Genomic DNA, 23,418 nt, shown 5'->3' with positions numbered 1-23,418 from the left:
CTTCAGGGTTCCCACCTCTCGGACTCTGAAGAAGGATCTTTGGGGAAGACATGTCAATAGAAAACTACAGAGTGGAACAACAAAGCAACTTATAATGCAGCGAGAAAATAAAATGATGTGATGGGAAGGTCTGATCTGCTAATCTACGAATTAATGAGCCAAACACTGATCTCTCAACTTTAATGATCACCAAAAATCTTTGATAATAAACATATACTGCATTTCAAATGCCTTTGGACATATTAATATAGTTTTAAAATATAGTTTTACGTATATTTGAAAAATAGATTCACATTAAAAATTTAAAGACCTTAATGTTAGTATATTTTATATGTTTTTATGTTACTTAAGCATAATGCAACTTTGAGGCCAAGAAGTAGGAAAGTATTAAACAATGAGAAATCATTATAATCTATAAGGCCATTCATATGTAATGAAGAAGTTAGGATTTTAGGGAAAAAAATCTAAGAATGGTGTAAGTTACTAATATAGAACAACAATTTACATAGCAGTGATAACAATGGCATTTTCATTTATTGCTTTTCTTTTTAATCTGAACAACAGGCAATGTTCTATTTCAATGGGCAATTTTAATTTTTAAAAATTAACCTTCTATGGAAGGTGATGGTCTTCTATTTTAAAAGTGCAGGTCTTGTGAAGAACAAGAATTTCTTCTATGATATGTTTGAAGATTATAGCCTGACTGAAATGGAAGAAAATGTATTACTTCCTTGTCTTTATCAATCAGAATAATATTTTTATAACTTCCTAGATACCTCTGGTTCTTAATGAATGTAATTTACTGACATCCAGAGTAATTCTGGAGTGACGTTTCACATTGAAGAAAAATGCAGAAATTCTAACGCATCAATTTCCCTATTTTTGCCTCCGTACATGGTAGAAAAGAGAAAAATGATCAGTCAGGAAGAATGTAATAGGTACATTTTAATTACTATCAAAAGTTTCTTTACCTACTGTTTATAAACAACTATGTTTTATCTCATGACCTGTTTTTAAAAAATTCTATAAACTATCATCTAGTTTCCTCAAGAATTATATGTGGGTAAAACTTTTAAATAGAAGATTGTATCACAAAGTGAAACCTCTCACTTTCATTTCTATCCACATTTTGGCTTCAAAGAACTTGTGGTTTTTGGGAATTATGCTTTAAATGTTTACAAATTAAGGCAGAGTTCTCTATCATTTGGGTTTTAATTATAGTAACTTTGAGATTTCATCACAATTAAGCCTATTAGGATAAGCTGTGAAGAGATCATTTCATAAACAAATTTTCAAAAGCATACAAGATTAATCCATATGCTGCTGAGATGAGGCACAATAAAGAAGCATTACTGAGATAATCTATGGCTAAAATGATGGTGTATGACTTATGATTAAGCTTCATTACCTGCAGAGCAAGGGGCTTCCATCTCATATTTTTCAGTAAAGCTGGTGCTGAGGTAAGCATGCTCTGAGGTCGCTTTTTCAAAGTTAAGATAACACCACTCGGGTCCTCTCGTAGTGCATTCACCAAATTTTTCAACTGCCACCCCACCTGGTAACCAGCAAAATCATTACAATAAAATTGAGGTACAGTATTCAAAGATTTAATGTTCTCCCCCTTTAATAAGATTAGTAAGAAAAAAAAAGAAAATCACATAATTGGTGTACCATCCTATCAATTTTCAGGAGATATAAACTCAAGAAAGAAATTTTATTTTTGAGTTGATTAACCATGTTATTGCATTTAGAGTCCATATCATTATGAGATAACATAATGGACATTTACCAGTCTAAGCAGAGACTAAAATGGTGTCCTACCAATGGAGTAATTTAGAATTTAAAGAAATTATGTCATCATTAATGCTGCACAAGGTCTAGATCCAAGCTTTGTTCACAAGTAACAATTTAAAAATCCACATGCCTGAAACAAGGATTTGGCAATGTCCTGAGCTTAAGAACTACACCACATGCTTTCTCATCACCATCTTTTAGAGATAAGTGTCCCTAAGTTAGACTGACATTATACTACCAGTAGCTGGTAGTGATACACCAAGGAAACATTCTGAGCGGGGAAGACAGCATCAATAAAATAAACCTTTAACCACGATATAAAGATAGAATAAGAAACGACAAGGTAATGCTACTCTAATGCAGCAGCTATTGGAAATGTGTTCCAAAAGACCCTATAAACTTAAAATATAATGTGCTAAATTTAATGAAGCCATTTTATTTGAATATCACCTCAAAACATATTGTATAATTAAACAGAAGTACTTGATAAATGTCCTGAAACCTGGCTCTACTGTTATCCATGTTAAATTACTTATCATCCTTTTAAATTTTTGAACACAGAATAATTTTTGTTACTTTGCTTTTAAGACATGCTGGTTATGAAGTTATCTGAAATCCTAGAAGTATGCTTTAAAGAAACACATTAAAAATATCTATTATTCCAAGGTTTAAAAAATACACTTCACATTTAAAAGAGAGAATAACCTTTTATTCCAACACTAATGGATTAGAATTTTCCAGGGTGTTTTATACAAATACATTGGGTCAAAATTTATCCTGGATTGCAAGCAGGACTTAGCAAATGGTCTGGACAGTGATCTAGTTTCTTCCTAGGTACCTAAATGAAAGGGAATGGGTGCCTTTGCCTATTATTCATCATGTTTTTGCCTGGAAAATAAGGCTCAAACTGTAAAGAATGAGCACTTGCATCAAAAGAAGCACAGATCCCAGAGACTATGATGAAGAGGTACTCTGGACCACAGCCACTGTAGGATAATGGGAGACTTTAGTTTATATGAGTGACCATTCATTTAAACTATAACCTCTACTATAGCTGAACTGAGTGATGGTGAAGAGAAAGAGTTAGGACAAAAAAGAAGCAAGACATTATAATACTTAAAACCTCAGGGGTCTCAGATATGAATCAAAATGATCATTATGATACTTGCCTACCACGAATAAGAGGCTGCCAGTTTTTTGAAAAATCACATTAATGTGGATCAGCTACAGTAATGGAACTGGTCAAATGTCTCCCATTCTATATAAGTGGAGATTATTATGTCCCCAAAGGTACATTACTTTGATTCTGATTCTTCTGATAGCTACGTGGTGTCCCTACAGCCATTTCTATGAGCCAAGCGTCAAAGCAAAGTTAGATCAAATCCAAGTATTCATTTTGCTTGCCAAAAAAAATATGCGAGTAGATTTCTGAGTTCCAGGTTTGGAGGGAGAAAACACAGTGTTTATACAAAGAGTATAACCACTTTTTATCATTTACTTTATTTACTCAAATAATTGCTAACTATACTAAAGCACTCAATATGATGACTGTACCCCTCTTTCAGCCTATCTACTCTTGACAACGAATTACACATTGATTTCTACCCACCAATTTCTTTGCATTTTCTTGTATGACATAATCATTGTGACTAGTTGAAAATTTTAGGGCTAGATGGTGTTTTCCAGTGTAACGTTCAGTGTAATTTGATTCATCCTGCTTTTTCACAGTTTCGCTATGCTCTTTTTGAATACACAATTCCAAAAACCAGAATTGTTTCTCCACGAGAAAGTGAAATTGTTTTTTGATGAGAAAGTAATAATTTGGTTACTCTTAAATTTTATAGCTGAATGTTACTTAATGGCAGAAAATTATATAACTTTACTACTTTTTCATCAGCCTTCCCACACTCACTAACATAAGATTAGCAATATCTTTTAAAAAGTGACCCATATGAAGTATTTAACTTTGACTCCCAAATTCTACTTTCACTGCCAAAAGAAAATGACTGGATAAGAGCACAGAGATAAATGTGCAACATGTGTGTTGCAGTACTGTTTAAACCAATGAAAAACTGTACATTATGTAAATTCCCATTAGCATGGGGTATAAAAATTGTGTAGAAAAAAGTTTAAAAATAGCTAATGTACTTCAATTCTACTTTTGTAAAAAATTTTATATAAATATAGAAAACACAGAAAGCTATACACCACCATTAACAATGGTTACATTAAAGGGGAGTACAGACTACAATAAATATTTTCTTCTTTATTCTTTTATTTCCTGAACTTTTGGCAATAAACATGTTATTTTTATAAACAATAAAATCAATAAAATAAATGGACCTACTGTATGAATAGTAATATTCCAGTCAGAAAATCGTGAATTTTATGAAGTATCTAGTTAGGACTGTTTGTCATGGATGGAAAATTCCCACAAAAAAGAACAAAACCAGAAAGATAACACTATTTAAAACAGTAAAAGGTGGTGATGGGGAAATGACATCTGCTCTGTGCATTATACTTTTATATAATTATCAAAAGAAAAACAAAATTATTATTCAACTGTGCACAGTTAAGTCAAGAACTACATTATCTGTTGTTTTTTTTATTCAATGAACGATTTCAGTAGATACCTCACTTAAGTGTTAACTCAGGTTCATGTGGAAATTATTGAATAGGAATGAAGCTGGCTGAGTAATTCCGAGCCTATGTGTAACATTTTCCTTAATAACAGGTAGGTTTTAGCTATATCAGTCCCATCCCAGTACTTGTATACATATAAACAGCAACCAGACAACATGCCTCTCATGCAAATAATCCTTTTTTCCTTAGTCCTTTCTCAAGCTCCCTGACTTGGATCATTTCTTCATTACTTTCTATCTTTTCTACTGCATATTATTCTTAACAACTGTCCCCATTTCTTGGGTTGTACCACGTTTTATTCAAGGGCAAATATGGAATGGTCTTAGAGCTCCAGGAAAAATAATTCTCAGCTCTGGTTCTGTGATACTTTCACATATCTTCGAACGTATAATGAAGTGTAATGAACTATTGAAATAAATTTATTTCTCTTTAACTGTTATTGAGATATTTATGGTTGACAGATTATAGGGGGACATGAGTAGATGGTATGATGAAATGAGGCAGGTATACAGGTTACAACTTCAAGAAATTTGGGAGCCCCGTGTTCGGAGCTAAATGTAACAGTACATACACGTCAAAATAGGTAAAATATATCAATGCGTGTTAATCATTTTTCAAGATTAGTTTTCCATTTCATCATTTGACTTTCTGGCTATGATTTTAAAGTATTAAGTGTGATAGACCTGAATTAAAAGCCACGTGAAGATACAACAGTAATATGAAAAATGATTGTAAAGTATTCTTTACATTGGGTGCAATGAAAGTCTTTCTGTACAAGGAGATACAGGGAGCTTTGAAAGAAGGAAGAAGGGAGGCTAATGGGATCCTAACATAGGAAGGAATTAAATAAGGTACAAAACTTTAAGAGATAATGGGTTTGGGATACATATGAAGAAAAACATTTTAATAATCAAAGACATTCAAAAAGGAATTGGCTGACTTGTGGAAAAGTGAACTCAACACCAAAAGAGACATTTAAATATTCTTGCACAGGCTAAAGGATTAGATTAGACTTCCAAAACCACAATACATTACAACTCTAATACGCAGAATGGGTAGGAAAGTGCAAATAGATGACAACAGATGAGCTTTAGTAAAAGGATGTGGTCCTGGCACATCTCTGATTACTTGTCCTCCATCTTTTCTTCCTCCTTACAACCAATAAATGCAGGTATTTCCTCTAGGCTAAGTGTTCTACCCCTAATATTTCATGCTGTCTTCTTACAATAATTTCTTCTCTTCCCAGAGCTTCCACTAACAACTTGCTGCATGAATCCCAAATCTTTCTAACCATCCCTGCTCCCTATCAAGAACTCGTGACATATTTCCAACAGTTCAGTTCATCCATACTAATAGCTACTGAATAATCAAGCACCAGTAATTCACTAAGCTAGATTCTTCCTACCTATATTACATTCCTTTTACTTATATTTTCATTCTTATGACAGCCCTAGGAAGTAAACAATTAAACCCATTTTACATGTGAAGAAACTGAAGCAAAAAGAGATTAAGTTTTCTTGGCCAAGATTACAAACATAGTAGTAGTGGTAGTTCAAACGAATGCAACACTTTAAAAACCAAACTTAGCTCCCTGTTCTCATTCAACAGCAATAACAGAAAGTTCCCTATCATCCTCTCAAGTTTTGAGTATGGAGTCACCTTTGACAGTTCCCCCTCTTTTTAATCCACATGTATCCTAAAGAATAGATTCTAGCAATTAATACTTCCTCTCACTGCCTTACTTCTGGCTTGGATACCTGACTGTTAGACTTAAAACAGAGTCCTACCGGCTCTTTCTACTCTGATCTTTTGCAGCTCCAAAATACTGCTACAGTATAGAAGCGTTCTTCCCCTCAAAACCTTTGAAAAGCTCTCCAAAGGCCTAACTAAAGAATCAATTCCTCAAATAGGTCCTTTGCCAATATGGCCATAGCTGTCTCATATTATTTTTCTTTAATGTGGTTCTGAAACTTCAGAATGTGTTAGAATCTCCTGGAAACCCCAGAGTTTTTGATCCAGTAGGTCTGAGGTGGGGCCCTAGAATTTACATTTTTTTTCCACAAGTTCCCAAATGATGCTGATGCTACAGGTCTGGGAACCACATTTTAAGAACAGCTATACTAGACAACGACTGTCTTGAAGGCAGTGACTTGCTCATGTCTAGAATATTTTATTATGTTTTTAAGATTATTATAACTTATAGAATCACTAAGTATTTATTGTGTGCCATGTACTATGGATAGAATGGTACTTGCAGTGCAACCTGTGACTCATTAAAAAGCATAATGGGGCTTCCCTGGTGGTGCAGTGGTTGAGAGTCCGCCTGCCGATGCAGGGGACACGGGTTTGTGCCCCGGTCCCAGAAGATCCCACGTGCTGCAGAGCGGCTGGGCCCGTGAGCCATGGCCGCTGAGCCTGCGCGTCGGAGCCTGTGCTCCGCAACGGGAGAGGCCACAATGGTGAGAGGCCCGCGTATCACAAAAAAAAAAAAAGAAAAAAAAAGCATAATGAACAGGCAAGAGATGAGCAGGTCAATGAACATTTACAATAAATTAAGAGAAGTACGTCAATAGAATGGATACAGGGTGAAATGGAAGCCTCCCAAAGGGGCATCTAACCCATTCTTGAGGGTTCAGGGAAGGTTTCCTATTAGTCTAAGCTGAATTTCTTAGGAATTGGACACGTGAAGGTGATCTGGAGGTTGAGGGAGTGAAGAAAGCCGTGAGACAAGGTAAAACCAGTTTGAGCAACTTTCGGTAGTTCAGTATGGGTGGAAGAGTTGGTGAAGTTAGTATTATGTTCCCCTCGAACACTGTGCTTTTCTCCCTAGCTATATCCTTGCAAAAGCGTTCTTCCTTCTACTTGCAATTTTTCTCCCACCTATAAAATCTTACGTATCCATAATGGCACTTATTAAATGCAGTACCATCATAAAGCCTCTTACAGCTAGAACCTTATTTTCCTCATGTGATCTCATGGTACACTGTTTGTACCTCTCCAGTGGCATTTTTTTCATGCACTGCCTCTTATTAAAGTTACCTATTTTTCCTTACCCCCCCCTCCAACTACCCTCACAAAACTTTTTGAGGGCTTTTTTTTTTTAGGATAAAAACTGAGTCTTATTTGTCTGGATATACCTGCAATCAATGCCTTACAAATGGCAGAGACTTAATCAGTATTTGTTGATAATTCAACTAGTGAAACGATATGGTGACATGAGAATGTAAATGTTTCAGAGACAATAAAGTGCCTTAAAACTCCAAAGGGAGTTCAGTTTTGTATGTAAAACCAAGATGTTTTAAATTTTTCTCTAAATGTAATATACTTGATACTAAAGCTATAATAGACATTGTTTCCCTCAAATTACCAAATAAACTTTCTTATAAATGAACATTTGAAAAAAAAACAGTATTTATATCCTGGATACTTCAGACCTAAAGTCATAGTGATTTATGACAAGGAATATAACCGTGGATATAGTTGCTATTTGTCATAGAAAGATTCTGCTTTATTATTATATAAACACAGTTAGGAAAGTTTTCTTCTAGAAAAATATTTTGTAGTGGTTGTACATAGTCCAAGTTTCTCTTTCTCAATATTTTAACAGAATATTTCATTCACATTAAGTTCATGGATTGGAATGAACCTTTAAAAACCCACTTATACATCTTACACAAAATATGCCTTATTATTAAAGATGACCTGCTTTTCACATACGCCGAACTACTAATATTATCTTCCTGATTATCCAGGTAGCAAAAGTCAATGTCCCTAAACAATGGCAAGTCTTACTAGTTAAATGTAATCCCCAACCTGGACATTGAAATGCATTTTATATACAACACAAATAGGATTAAAATTGTCCAAGAAAGTTTTTAAGGTATCCCAAGAGTTAAAAGCCAGAGGCTCTGCTTTCTTGTAGATGGGGCTTGTAATTGCTTTGATCAGGCTGAAGAGGATACCAGGGGTTCTTGGGTTAACACAACATAAGTGGGCAGGTCCTTGGACAATGGGTTGCTCAGATTAGATGCACAAAAGACTTTGGGGTTGGTGCTGAAGAGGTGACACTATTCCTTTCCTCTTTGTACATAGAGGGAAGAAGTTGTCTCTGACCCCTTTAGGACTTTCTCTAGCCTGTCTGATTTCGAAACAATAGCTGGTGAATTATTTGACCAACATATGAAAAGAATCTCTACTCTATGGCCCCAAGTAGGCAAAGTTAAAAAACAAAGGTAAGAATGTAAGTCTATCAATTTAGACCTTTACCTTTGTCACAACTGTATTTGGAGTTACAAGAAAACATCTCTACACATACAAGCAGGAAGATAGGACATTCTTAAAAGATTTTCAAAGTTATTATCCTTCAGAAGACAAAGTAACAGATCCATTCATTAACAATTACACACGCTCCTGTGTATACACTGGCTCTTACTAACAGTTTGTAATGTATAAATGATACCTCTTCACAAAGGAAATTTCAGAGACTTGAAGTGTGCCTATATGAATGTCTGATGATATGTCACACTATACCCAAACGTTCTTCTCTTTTTAAAAGCACTGAAGAGACTTAATTCAATATACAACCCATCACCCTGAGACTAATGACACTGTTTTTGCCAAATTTTTTGGTGCTGAGATATTTATCATAGTGCTCTGTTCCCCTGCATTACTAAAACATTTTAAAACATTTCAGAAGTAATGAATTTTGATACACAATATCTTTCAAAGATCCTAGAACTACTAAATTTGAGTACCAATCTACAAACTTCACCTTCACCTAAATTTATTTTTTTCACATAATACTAGTGATAAAGTCTTACAATATTAAACTATAGTATATTTGGAGATATCCTAATTTTGCTCTTCCACAATCATTCATTTACTGAATAGAAACAGAGAATTACCTACGGTTCAAATATAAAGAAATATAAGCTGAAAGGTATGCATTTGGTTAAGTAACTAAATGCAAAAAAAAAAGTGACCTTAAATTCCAACATGGAGTAATTTAAATAGGTATTTCAGAGTATTCAGAAATGACCCAAGGTGTTATCTATTTTAAATAAAACCTTAGTACTGATATTTTTTACAAACATGATTAGAAGAGATAATCTTGGGAGAACATGAAAGGAACAAACATTCGAAAAGAAGGAATATGGGAATTAAAAAGTTTTATTTTCATTAGAGGAAAAACTCCACAATTTTATGTCTTTATTCACTGAGCCACTCTTCACCTCACAGTCTCCTTAACTTTAAAAGGCACTTATCCAGTGAAATAAGACTGCATACATCAAAGCATTTGTTTTTTATGTGGCTTAATTTTACTGTAAAAGTTGGACCGTGTTGAGCTGCTCACAATTTGAATTTACACATATGTTTTGGTAGTTAATATTTTCATGTGCGTTTCACAGACAGTCACATATATAATGTGTGTGTGTGTGTGTGTCTGTGTCTGTGTGTTATATTTAAAGAGAAAGCATAGAGAACACAGTTTCTCACTTCTGAAGATGGACAGGGAGTCCAAGAGAGAAAGCCAACTTGGAGACTACAAGAAGCTAGTACTTTGTTTCTCACCTATTGTACACCATCTTCCAGGAGTCTTTCTCCGTAACCAAGAAGTTCTGAGGGTTAAATCAGAATTTCTTGATTGGCTCATGAGAAAGTTCAGGGGAGGAAGAAAATAAGAATCATAATTTTTTCCATTAAGTTCTATAAATCACCCACAATGTTTTCACCAAAGGTGATACATTTCCATATCCTATTACTTGCATTATCTCCTGTTACCTAACACTTATATTAACTGCAGCCTTTGTATTACTGGTATCTCTGCTTCTGTGGCAAGCTGATTTAAAAACTATGGGTATAGCTTAGCATCTTGAACCTACCGCTCTCTCCCCCTTCTTCCAGCTCAGTACACTATTTGGTAATATTTTGGCCTCTGAAGGCCAAAAGTTTATTTGGGGGGCTTCATGGTTTACATTTGTATATGCTATAGAAAACTAAATTGAAGCCCATTTTATTTTTATTTCATTATCATTCATGGTATTCTTTAACTTCTCCAAAACATAAAATTGAGTGACTCTGCTAGGGAGACATGGAGAAGGAAGACAATCACATCACAGTGAAAGACTGTGGGGATGAATCTTTGGTCATATCACAGAACCTCATTCCCCCCAAAATCAGTAAGCTATTTTAAAAGAACCACAATAATACAGGTTTTTTAACTAAAATTTTTATAAAGATATTTGCATAGGTTAAATTTTAACACCATTTTGTATTTGCATATATATGGAAATTATTACATTTCAGCCATTCCTTCCTATGTTTCATTTCTGTTCTCCTTGCAAAGACATTGGAGATACGTGTATTTTAAAATAAAGAGTCTTAGTCACCAAAGCTAAGGGATGAAACAAAGCATTGTTATCTAAAAATCTACAGATCCTATTTATAAGAATTCTGAGAAGAATAAAAGAAAGTCTATACTTATGAAAAAATTCAGCTTAAATTTAATTTAGGAATCCAAACGAAAAACATAATTAAAAGGAACCAAAGCCCTAGTATTCAAAAAGTAACATGTTTAAAAATCTACAGCTTTTCTATGAATAAGTTTTATAATGTTATTTACTGGTAGACATTTAACAGATATGTGTATTTGAAAATACTAGCAAATATTGCAATAGATGACTATATTTATCAAAACAAAACCAAAGAATGTGTATATATGCATTTATAAAGCTAAATAAACAGCATTCTACATCTTTATTAATAAAAAGTTTTAGTTTAAGAACTTCCATAATGGTTATAAATACTTTCACTGTAGAAGTTATCTTTAGAAATCATTTTATCAGAAATGCAACAACTCAGACAAAAAAGGTAACTCAGTGTCAGCTCTAAATGGGGCCACAGTGAACTCTCTTTGCCATTTGTCTCAATTTTAAATTCCCCTTATTGCCCAGTATTAGAGTAATAAGATGAAAGGGAATGTGAAAGTGATCAGTGGTTACATTACCTAAAATTTCAGCCACCAAGCTGATCAGAATATTAATTTAGTGGATGAAACATATTTAAATCCTAGGGCTAAATAACCTGAAAAGAATGTGAGACTTTTTAATTATCTCTTGAATTTCCTATTTTATGATGTTCTAATGTGTTTCCCTTTCATGCAATAATTTTTTATCTTCATTAGGCAGTTAACTGTTATCTACTAATGGCCCACCCCTACTACAGACAGAAAGTAAATCAGGGAATTGTGACTGGCCAACTTTTGCCTTTCTGACAGATGTAGGAAAAGGGACATAGTTATTGACACTGATATGCAAATGAGTTGCACACTTAATAAGCCAGAGCTGGTAAGAACATCAGCCAACAGATACATTTGAAACATACAAAATAATCACTTAATATGGAAACCTTCTAAAATTCCATGTAAAATAACTAAACCATATTAACTGTACGTTGACACTGAAAGATGTTTCTAATAATAAAAATAAATTAGCGTTAATCATGTTTAAAACCAATTAGTCTTTTCCTGGTGAAGCTAGTAAGAACTGCATAAATAAGAAAGAAATCAGGATGCAGAGATCTGCAGAAAAAATAAAGTGGTTCACAGGAAGTTACCAATATTAAGGTATCATACAACTTATCTCCTTTATATAAAGACTTAAGATAATTTTAGTTTGATGACAGAAAAATCATAAAATATTATATTGGATAATAAAGTAATGAACTGATTTCTCTAGGGAAAATAAAATATATAACATATCAATATGTGGCAATTCAAAACCAGTTTCCACACATCTCATCAAATCCATGATATTCAAGGTAAAATAAAAGAAAAAAATCTACCACCATCTCATAAATGACATACTACATAAGGTAGAACCTGAAATAAAATATTACTATGAGTAACTGAAAACTATGATGCATTATTTCTTTCAATTTTTGTTGTGTCTCTTCGTGATATTTCTCCCTTCCAAAAGAAAACAATTCATGTGCTCTGTTTTAGAATACCAATTTCTTAGAATCCTAACAGAGTTATTTTAGGATATTATCATAACCATTTATTAAGCAATATGTTAAACACAATGCTAACATATTTAATCTCTGCATTCCAGCAACATCTTGTGTTTACAGGAATAAGAAAGGAGGTGCACCGCAAATACTGCCATTTGAGGTCTCAGTTTTCAATATTTTGGTTATAAGGAATTATAAGATAAATACTTTCTCTTTTGAGAAAGGAGAACAGAAGAAAATAGGCAAGAATTTAAAAAAAACGTGAAAGAGGTGAAGAATGGAGGAGAAATAGTCAAGTGAGAAGAGATGAGGATGGTAAAGGAAAGGAGAAGAAAACTGAATTAGAAGAAAAACCTAAAAAAATAAAGACAACAATTAAACAAATTAAAAGAGAGAGAGAAAAAGCACATCAGTGTTAGCCAATACTGTGGTACTGATTCCACTCAATGAGCCACTCCTTCCTTCCTGCTGAAGTCCAGGGGCAGGGCGGTAGGGTGAGAGGGAGGGAGAGGGAGAGCTGGGTTTTAATGGTTCACCACACTCTCCATCCATTCTGATTACATTGGTTTCCCTTTCAAACAATACTTGCCTGTTGTTCTGGGGTTGAAGGAACAAGAGGGTGAAGAAAGAGTAAAAAATGAGAGACTAGAGTGAGAATAAGAGAGAATAAGGGAGATGCCATTGAGAGTTCCATAAATGAAGTTAGAATGACCTTTTGAGATAACTCAATAGTCCTTTAACTTGTTCCCTTCTCCCCACCCCCTCTGCCATCACCTGCATTCTTGTTCAGCAACCATGTACCTACCATTTGGGGGTAACAAAACACACTAGTTTACAGTGTTCATCTTCCATCTCTCACTGATCAATGTCTAACACCCTATTTGTTGTAGTCTATATTCTTCTTGACTATCCCAACCCAGTTATTTCCCAGTAGGATTTATAGCCCCATCTATTGAACCATTTCTTGCCATAATGTAGTCACCAGGCTCCAGAAGACCTTCCAAAATAATAGTGAATATGTTTTAGTATATACACAAAATAAAAGGAAAATTTTCCAAATGCTGGATTCAACCATCACATACCCCACTCTTTTCAACTGATATTCCTAAGAAGAAAATATCTGTTTTTAGTATGGATAGAATCTTTATAACACTTACACACCAAAAACAGCATTGACATGAAATTTTAACAGATTCATTAGGAATATGCCCAGATAGATTTAATAACTATAAGTAGTCTCATCAGCTAAAAAAAAAAAAAGTGTTAAAAGTGCACCATGAGGGCAGAGCTGTTGGTTCAAACTATGCCGAGGTATCTCCCAGAGAGGAATGTAGTGGCAGATGAAGTGGAAAAAATCTTGGGAGATTCCAGCAGCCTTTGAGGAGTTGGATCTTCACTGGCAGGGAAGACATGCAATAGGACTCAGTCTGCTTTGCTTGGATGTTCATGATTTTTTCTTCTTCCTACCTGGCAGCCACAGTTTCTCAGCCACAGAAGTAGGTTGATTAGAAAAGCTTAAAAGCCACTTATAATAAAGAATATAGCAACGTGAAAAAGGACATAAGACTTCCAGTTTCATTTCAAATAAGAAAATGTACTTTTTAAAAAAATGAGCAAACTAGAAACACACAAACACACACATCTAATTGGACATCTTGAAGATATACCATACTAGCAATTTCAAAAAATAGTATTTGAATTCATCTGTGATTATTTAACTTTCTCAGGCTCTTAGGGAAAAATTTCACATTGCTTTTTTAGGTATTTTATAATAAGAAAAGTTATCAAATTTTATATTGTACATTACTACCTGTAGCAGTAGGAAATTTTAGAATTACAGAAAACTACTAACTGGGCTAATAACATTCAAAATATAAAACTGAACATTACTCTTTTCATTATTGAATCTAAATTGGTATAGAATAATATTGGCAAAATCTCACTATCCTGGTCAGTTAATTACTGGATTAAAATATCATTAAATATGTATTTCAAATGTATTAGGCCATACTTTAATGTAATTATTATATCATAACCAACCCCTAATGTCCCTGGTTATGAACACAAGGACAGAAGGGGTAATTGCAGACTGCAAATAACTTATACTTGTTTCAGCTAATTTAACAACCTAGCAAACCTTTTGTAGTAATAAAACTCAGATAATGTCCATTTCCCCACCTCTGTATATTGTCTGGTAAGAAGTTAAAAGCACTGCACAGACCACAATGCAGGCAATAGCAAGAAAAAGAGGACAGAGTAGGGTGCATTTAACGAAAGGTACCATTCTTGCACAACTATGCCTCTACTTGAACACAAAAAAGACAATCTGGTAATTGATCACATTATTAAGGAAGGCTACTTTCATGGATTTCAACATAATTTCCTGACAGAGAATGTCTCTATTATCATCCAAAATCAATTTGTAGGTTGTAGTAGCAGTCTGTCAAGGAACTGGGCTCCAATTGGCCCAACTGTTGTAGTAGGTAAAAAAGGGAGGAAGGGAGGTTGGAAAGTTAGTTTCTGTTGAACTCCTAATGTGTGCCTGGCATTGTGTTTTACATATCTTGTCTATCTGAAGGAAAGGAGTGAGTGAAGAAGTGGCAGTCAAGTGAAATTTCAACCCCACTTCTAATTTCAGTTCAGCTGAACCTACCCCAGTTACGTAAATTCTCACTTCCTCTCTTCTTCTCTACCCTTGGCTCCATGTAATCTCTCCCTGAATCCTGGGGTTTACCTACAGGATTATTAGAATTCCTCCCCTTTTGTTTGATAATTTTATAATTTGACTTTGGGGAGGGAGTATAATAAAACTGAAGTAAGAGCATGGGCCTTGTAGTCAGTGAGCTTTGAGCTGTGGGTTAAATAATCATTCAATCTCCACTTACACCTTCTTCATAGGATTATTGTGAGGAGTAAATGCCATAAAATATGTAAACTACTTAACATGATGCTTGGCACACTGTAAGAACACAGTAAGTGCTGGCTATGGTTATTATTATTAAAAAGATAAAGTTAAATAGTTACCATGACTCACTTAAAACCGTAAGTCAGTTTCAGAGCAAAAACTGAAAGCAAGTTCTCCCAACCATCATTCTGTGCAGTTTTTAATATTTTAGAATATTCCTGTGATGCAAAGATGTGTTGACACATTCTCACAGTATATGAATATCACCAATCCATAGAGATTTTATTAGTTCACTTGAAGTCTTTTAAAGACTTTCATATACAATAGACATGAGAATCTTTGCTCCACAAAGAGTATCATTTTAACAATTTTTCATTAGAGACTGATCTCTATCCTCTTAGAATTGACCAATTGGAAATAGGCCCAACTATCCAACAGATGTTGTATTTGTTAAGGTCACACTGTAGAAATGGAGGCAGCATGAACATTAGAAGAAGCAGCTGCTTTATCCCACTGCCCCAAATCCTCATCCTAGGGGACAAGAAACTTTACTCAAGACAATCGCTTTGTATAGTTTCTAGTAATGAGAACTTATCATCAAAACTGTCATAGTGTAGACAGGCTCTGTCGATTACCAATAGTCTCCATTAATTAGTATTAGCTAACAATAATTAGTATTAACTTTACACCCACACATTTAATTTTCCAAACTTTCATTAACTTTTATTCACTTAGATAACGAACTCATTGAAGAAACATCAGAACTTTAATTATCAGTGTTCAGGAGCCTCTCCAAAATATGACAAACTTCTCAGTTTATTCAAAACCAAAATTGAAATAGCGTCTGCCTTAATATCAGAATCACCGAGAAAGATCAGACTTTTCACATGAGTCTTCTTACCCCCAAAATACAGCCTTTCTTCTATGACTAGAACATGCAAAACCAAATTTAGTTTAAAGGTACAACAGGAAATAATTACTCACTCTGAAGAGTTAGTGAGCCATAAGCAGAATATTTACCAGGAAAAAAAAACCACTTTCTTTTAAAATGAGGATTATTAATCAATAATCAGATTATTTAAATTTTAACTTCATTTTTAAAAAAACTTTATACTTTATTTTGGCAGAGATAGATCAACTGAGACAGAAAATAGTCCAAAATGAAAATCAGATGATGTTCATTTTCTCAATCTAAGATTAAGAAAAATTGCCCTTGAAAATCTACCATAGGCACAGAATGCCACTGTCATTCTTAGCTAGAAAGGGAGTTGTGAGGTTCATAGAGCAAAAAAATTTTATGAACTTATTTAGTTAAGTGCCAATAGTTTTAAAACTTAAACTATAGTCCTCTTTTGGGAAATGAAAAGCCAATTCAGCGATTCCAATTTAAAATTTTAAAACTGACATTAAAATAAACCAATCTGCCAGACACTTTAATGAACAAATCAATGTTAAAGTAGATGAATGAATGCGTGCTGTTACAAAACATATCTACTAGGTAATTTGATAATTTATAAAATGAAACTTAAAAGTTATATCAAGAAAAGGTTGAATTTGTATGCACTGTCACTTTAATTTCTATTCCAAAATGATCACCCCAGTTCATAGGGTAATATTATCCTGCACCTGTCCATATAGAAATGTACATCTAAACTCAGCCACCACCAATAGTTCCTCATGTTCGTTTAAAACTATGCCTTACATTTCTTCGGATAATTAAGAAAAATAGTCAGTTATTTTTTAAAAGGCTATTCAATTATTTTGTACACAAACAGGCCTTTCATTCCACTGGTATTCTTTCAAAGCTTTAGGCAATCTTTATATTAGTGCCTCCCACTGACTTGTAAGGTAATTATACATACCACAGTCTGATGATTAACTTGAATCACTTCATCACCAGCATGGATCTTCTTGCACCGATCTGCAGGTGACTAAATTTAACATAAAGGAAATGATAAAGAGCATAAATTTTATCAGTCATTTCTCCTCTATGGAAACACTACAGTAAGTTCACCCTTTTAAATTAGATCAAGAGTTAATTATAATCTTCAAGAAAATAAACTAGCAAAAATGGTTACTAATATTTGATATACTATTTGTATTCTATGTATAACTAATGACAGAAAGCAGGAATGTAAAACAATATATAGGTATTTATGTTGTAAAAGACTAATATGTTTCTGACAGCATTAAGGGAAAATGATAACTGCACACTTTAAAGAGACAACCCTGTCAGGCTCTATTGGGCAACTGGTTCAAAAATATATATGTTAAAACATTATCTTTTAAACATTGATCTTTTTCATTTAATACAAATAATTCACATTAACGTCAGCAAACAAATATTTTCAAGTACATGCTTATGATCAGCATCAAAGCTTTGTCAACTAATGATGAAACTGCTAATTTATTTCATCATTAATACCATCAATCCTGAATAAATGAGAAAAGCAAATTAAAAGATGGATTGCCACTAGTTCAAAGTTATATTATATAACATTCTCTCTCTACGTATCTAACTACAAGAGAACCCTATTTCTTATGTTTCATACACTGTAACGTATAGGCAAATAAAATCACATTAAATAAACTAAAATGCCAGCATTTCTACAGGATGTAACAATTTTATCATTTTTTTCCTTTACTTCCCAAAGACATTAAAAACAAAAACAAGCAATAAACAACTTTGGTAAGCTAATGTTGACAAGTTTTATGAAGTCTTTAGGAAACTAAAATGAGATTTGAGACAGAAATTTTATAATATTGTAGGTATGGATAATGAATTTAAAATTCTATTCTTTATTTTCCCTCTAGTGACTATCGATTATTGATTATGCATATTATTAGACGTTTTAACGATAATATGCATATGGACTTTTGAATATACAGAAAATGTGTTTTTATGAAAAAATATATTCGTGTATTCATATGTGTGTTAAGTTATCAAACACAACTATAAATACTGTAATATTACTCATTCGTATCTACTGAAAGGTAAAGAAGAATGATATGGTGATGCAATCTGCTATATAGTAAAATGCTACTTTTGAGACACTGGAATAGGATTTTCTTTAAAAGTGACTTCCAGTTCCTTTAGTTTTTATTCATTTCCAATTTCCAATTATTTCCAAAATAAATAAGTCTTAAAACAATCAAGTTAACAAATTAAAAAATCCCCAATAAAATTATTTGCCAGAGGCTGGAAACCGAGATTAGGTGGTATCTCAGGGAATTCCAGTTACTGAAGTAATAACACAAGCATACAATTAAGAGGGTAGTTCATCTAGGATGTGAACCCAACCCTAAGAATAGTGTCATAACAAGAAAAAACAAGTATTTATTTTACAGCAACTACCAAATCAAACAAGTACCATGTAACATTTCTGAAAAGTTCCTAAACCGAGCTGTAACTATAGAGTCAGTTCCTGTGCTTTTGGCTCACAATTGATCTTTTAAAAGGACAGTATGAAAAAAAAAATCAAGCTAATGGCTCTAAGTCATGATGTAAAAGAAAATGATAGTTGGTACATAAAATTCAAAGAAACTGAAACAACTTTTTGCACAGATGAGTAAAAAAGGAAGTAATTCATACAAACTATAGACTTTCAGTGTTAAAAGAGCTATTTTATTCAAACCCCTCATTTTACATAGGAGAAAACTAAGAAACTAGGGCACAGCAAAGCAAAACAACTTACCCACTTAGTGAGCAGCTTTACTAAGACTCAACACAGATCTAATGATAAATGACTGAGGGTACCAAAAATAATAAAATATTTTCAAGAAAAAAAGAATTAAATAACTCTTAATATATGGTTTATATCTGAACTACTCATAGAATTAATCTTTCTTTGGTCACTCATCCATTTATCAAATATTACTGAGTAATATAAGCAATGCATATAGCGCTCAAGTTTTTTTTACAGACTCCATACAACATACAGAGATATGTTCCTATCAATTCTTCAAGATACAGTTAGTTCAAAATGACCATTTCTGTGATTCCTTCCCTGATTTCACTTGGCAATATTTACTATTTTTTCCTTTATCTATGCAAATTTCACTACCTGTTTACACAGATAAACCCCTACTTTTACTCCTTAGGGGCAGCAAGCTACTTTAGCTTAAAAATTGTTTCAATACCTAGTCCTAAGCCTGGAACACAGCAGACATGAGGCAGAGGTTTGTTAAATGAACAAATGAATAAACAAAGTATCAGGGGAATGTACACACCAATGAGAATGATCAATCAGCGACAAGAGCATAGTTTATGCAGCATCTCACTGCATTTAAAAATTTTAAATAGTTGACAATATGCATATAACTGATATTCTTGATCCCATATAACTCCCTTATTTAATATCAATGTGAAGCCAGTAAAACAATCCAACTGCAATGTATATTATGTTTCACCATTCACAAGAAACTAAGTGAAGCGGAGGGGGAAAAAAAAATCAGTAAATGATTAAAGTAATAGGTGAATCAGGTGAAAAGAATGTTGTCTTTTTTAAAAGAAAATGCTGGCAAAATGTTGAGAACAATAACTTGAGATTAACTAATTCCACCTCAGCCTTCTTTGAAGGAACATGGTATAAACATGCAACTTGTCAGAATTTCTAAAAGAAAAAATTTCAAAGCTCAGAACCTGCTTAAGAGAGTGGGATGGAAATCTGGGACAACCAAATGCAGAAAAAATGACTTACTATGCAATTCAAATCTATTACACTGATCGTGTTAATGTCCAACACAATCACTTCACATTTCTGTAGCTCTTTCTTTATAGCATAGTATTTCATATTTATTAGCTTATTTGATTTTCACAACAACCTAGTGAGGTATGTAGTGCAGATGATATATTATTTGATATATTATTTCCAATTTACAGTTGAGGAAATTAAAGCAATGATAGGGTAAATGACTTGCCAAATATTACACTGCCATTAAAATGCAAAATTGGGTGTAGGGCCTAGGCCTAGGGACTCTGACCCACTGCTTGCAGTGGTTCTCAAACTGGAGCATGTCTCAGAACCACCTGTTAAAACAGAATCTCTTATTAAGAAACAGGCTGGTCTCCAGAGCTAATTCAGTGGGTTTGGGGTGGGGCATTCCCAAGGGAAGCTGATGCTGCTGGTCCAGGGACAGACCTCACTGTGAAAACACACTGATCTATACCATGCTGCCCCTCCACTGAATTAAGTTCAATTATACTTCAAGTATTCAGAAAGCCTGACTTATCTGATGTTTCTTTCTTACATGAGTTAAGTTTCCTAATAAAACTAAACTGTGTGACAGATGGAAGTGGATCTTTTAGATGTCACAATAACTTGTCATGAATCAGAAAATACTTAACAAAGACAAATCTCTGGCTGTGAACAAAAAACATCCGATTTACTTCAGGTAACCAGCTATTCTAAACTAACTAAAATGACTGAAATTCTCCCCAAAAAAGCACTTACTAACTAAATATGTCTTTTTAATTTTATACCCTAATCTGTCATGTCCTCAGAAGTCAACCTCAATTATGTGAGTTACATAAGTTGTTTAACAATAAAAGGAAAAACACACACCAAAATATGAAATGTTAGAATACTTACATTTTCTGTAGTTCCAGTAATTACATGGAGGCCATCATATGTTGATTTAATATACATACCCTAAGAAAAAGACAGCATAGAAAAATAAGTGAAGCAACTGAAATATTTTCAAGTATATTATAACCTCATTTACAAAAAAAAAAAAAAAGCCCTGTCAAATTAGAATTGCCATTGCCCCAGGGATGAATCCATGATCCAATAAGGCTGTCTTTAAACTGGTAAGAAATTCCTCTCTGAATATTTTGGCTTCTAAAGTTTGCCTGAAGAAGCCTGTACTCAGCATAATCAAATGATTTCTTGAAAAGTGAATTAATTGCCTATGAAACTTACAAAATGCAGCATGGTAATTCAATATCCTGAAGGAAGAACACACCTCACTCCCCTCAAAATCCATACTACATGTTCTGTGGCAAAATAAAAGTTACAATGGGAAATTCAAATATTGCGATGTTATTAGCTTATTATACTTGATTCATATCACAAAATAAAAAGTAGGTTTCTCCAGAGCCACTACAGAACTACTGGAGACAGAAGGATGATAAAATATTGATTATGTAAAAATTTTTTTCTGTCCCTCTTTTGTGGTATCCTACATTTTCTGCCTTAATTTCTTATTGATGAAGTTTTAATAATTACATCCAATCATCTCTATATCAATCATTAAGAGGTGGAATTCCCTGGCGGTCCAGTGGTTAGGGCTCTGTGTGCTCACTGCTGAGGGCCCGGGCTTGATCCCTGGTCGGGGAACTAAGATCCTACAAGCCTCACAGTGTGGCCTCCACAAATTTTTTTTAATTCTAAACAAAAATTAAAAAAAAATAATTCGGGGGTAATGTGTGGCAACCCCTCCTCCCAACAAAGAAGGTGAGAGTCCATTTCCATTTAAATAAAGCGATTTTAGAGAAAGCTTCATTAAAGTTTAAAGATTATCCAGAAACCTTCAAATTGTGCAAGCTTTAAGAGCAAATGAAAGCTTTAAATTATGCATAGTGACAGGACCTTAAAAGAAAAAATATCACAAGAAAGTATTCACATTTTTTTTTTTTTTTTTGCAGTACGTGGGCCTCTCACTGTTGTGGCCTCTCCTGTTGTGGCCTCTCCCGTTGCGGAGCACAGGCTCCGGACGCGCAGGCTCAGCGGCCATGGCTCACGGGCCCAGCCGCTCCGCGGCATGTGGGATCTTCCCGGACTGAGGCACGAACCCGTGTCTCCTGCATCGGCAGGCGGACTCTCAACCACTGCGCCACCAGGGAAGCCCTCACATTTTAAATATTGCAATATTTTCACTTAAGTAAATCAGAAAAAAAAATGGATGATTCTGTGAATGGACTTTTTTCCTGTCTAAGGACGATTCTGTTACTTTAAATTCTCTTCGGGTAAAAATTAACTGAGTTTTACGTCAAAAGTGCTTTGCATCTCAAAATATTGACTTCAAAAATTAAAAAGTACTAATTTTAATAAAGTTGAAGTCTGAAACATAAGGGACTTAATAACTAACAACAATCATTTCAGAAAAAGCATATGTTTTAACAATTATATGAAGTAGACAATTACTATGTTAATTTCCTATAACTTTATGTCAATTATATATTTCTATACCTGAATATACATGTGTTTTCACTGAAAATAAGTAACAAATAAAAACAAGAAGCAGTAAGTTCATGGCATGCAACTATTAAGAAGTCATTGAGTAGGTTTTAATTCTGAAAAGTCATTTTAGTAATGTCATATGTCTAAGATGTTGGTACCAATTACAAAAATGGCTGAGCCTGGATCTCTGATGTGAAACAAAATGAATGTAATTTTAAAAGATGTTAATTTATCTGTGAATTCTATTGTGCTAAGGACTGTTTTAAGTGTTTGACATTTATTTCACAATAGCCTGTGTGGTACAAACTGTCATTATCTCTGTTTCAGAAATAAGGAAACTGAGGAGTCTGCCAAAGGAGGTGAAGCCAGGTTTCAAGCCCAGGCAATCTGACTCCTAACCACACTCTCTACCATGAGGCTCCTAATTTACAGATTTATTAACAAGAGCGTTGTACACCTTCACTTTTCTTATTAGAACATAATATTTGGAAACTAGATATTGAGTCAAACATTCACTGTTTAACATCTATTCTAAAAAGACTAAGACCTCTCTAGCACACATATACTACGTGCAAAGCGGTTATAAAGAGTAACTGGGTTTGATATTTTACAAATTTATTTAAATCACCCATCTCTTCTGACAATTATAAGCAAAAGCTTATTATATTATTCTCCACACTTCTTTCAACACTGTGCATTACTGATTATGAATTAAGGTGTTGGACAAGAGCTCTATATAATTTCTTAAATGATTGGGTCATAGAGAAAGTCTAGTCTCCTAAGATAAATGTTTAGAAAAGTCATTATATTCATTGGGATCATAAGAACTCATGAAGATAATCTAGTTATGACTAATGAAATAAAATTCCTATGTAATTACTGCAC

The 23,418-nt window shown here is 33.8% G+C and overlaps 1 protein-coding gene across 4 annotated transcripts in view; it reads right to left on the bottom strand.

Annotated features, from left to right (window-relative positions):
* The window catches only part of CNKSR2 (connector enhancer of kinase suppressor of Ras 2), a 257,232-nt gene that overhangs the window by 116,985 nt on the left and 116,829 nt on the right, over nucleotides 1–23,418 (bottom strand). For 2 of the 4 annotated variants that reach the window (XM_032619801.1, XM_032619802.1), the window contains exons 7-9: nucleotides 20,944–21,003; nucleotides 17,215–17,283; nucleotides 1,409–1,555 (exon numbers count right to left, since the gene is read on the bottom strand). In XM_032619801.1, coding sequence (XP_032475692.1) covers nucleotides 1,409–1,555; nucleotides 17,215–17,283; nucleotides 20,944–21,003 — 276 coding nt within the window. The remainder of the gene's footprint in view (nucleotides 1–1,408; nucleotides 1,556–17,214; nucleotides 17,284–20,943; nucleotides 21,004–23,418) is intronic. The other 2 variants (XM_032619803.1, XM_032619804.1) reach the window with 1 other exon arrangement.

Source organism: Phocoena sinus, chromosome X, assembly GCF_008692025.1.
Source record: "Phocoena sinus isolate mPhoSin1 chromosome X, mPhoSin1.pri, whole genome shotgun sequence".
NCBI classification, from domain to species: Eukaryota; Metazoa; Chordata; class Mammalia; order Artiodactyla; family Phocoenidae; genus Phocoena; species Phocoena sinus.
The sequence above is the reverse complement of the archived record's forward strand: the minus strand, read 5'-3'. Positions and strand labels throughout refer to the sequence as shown.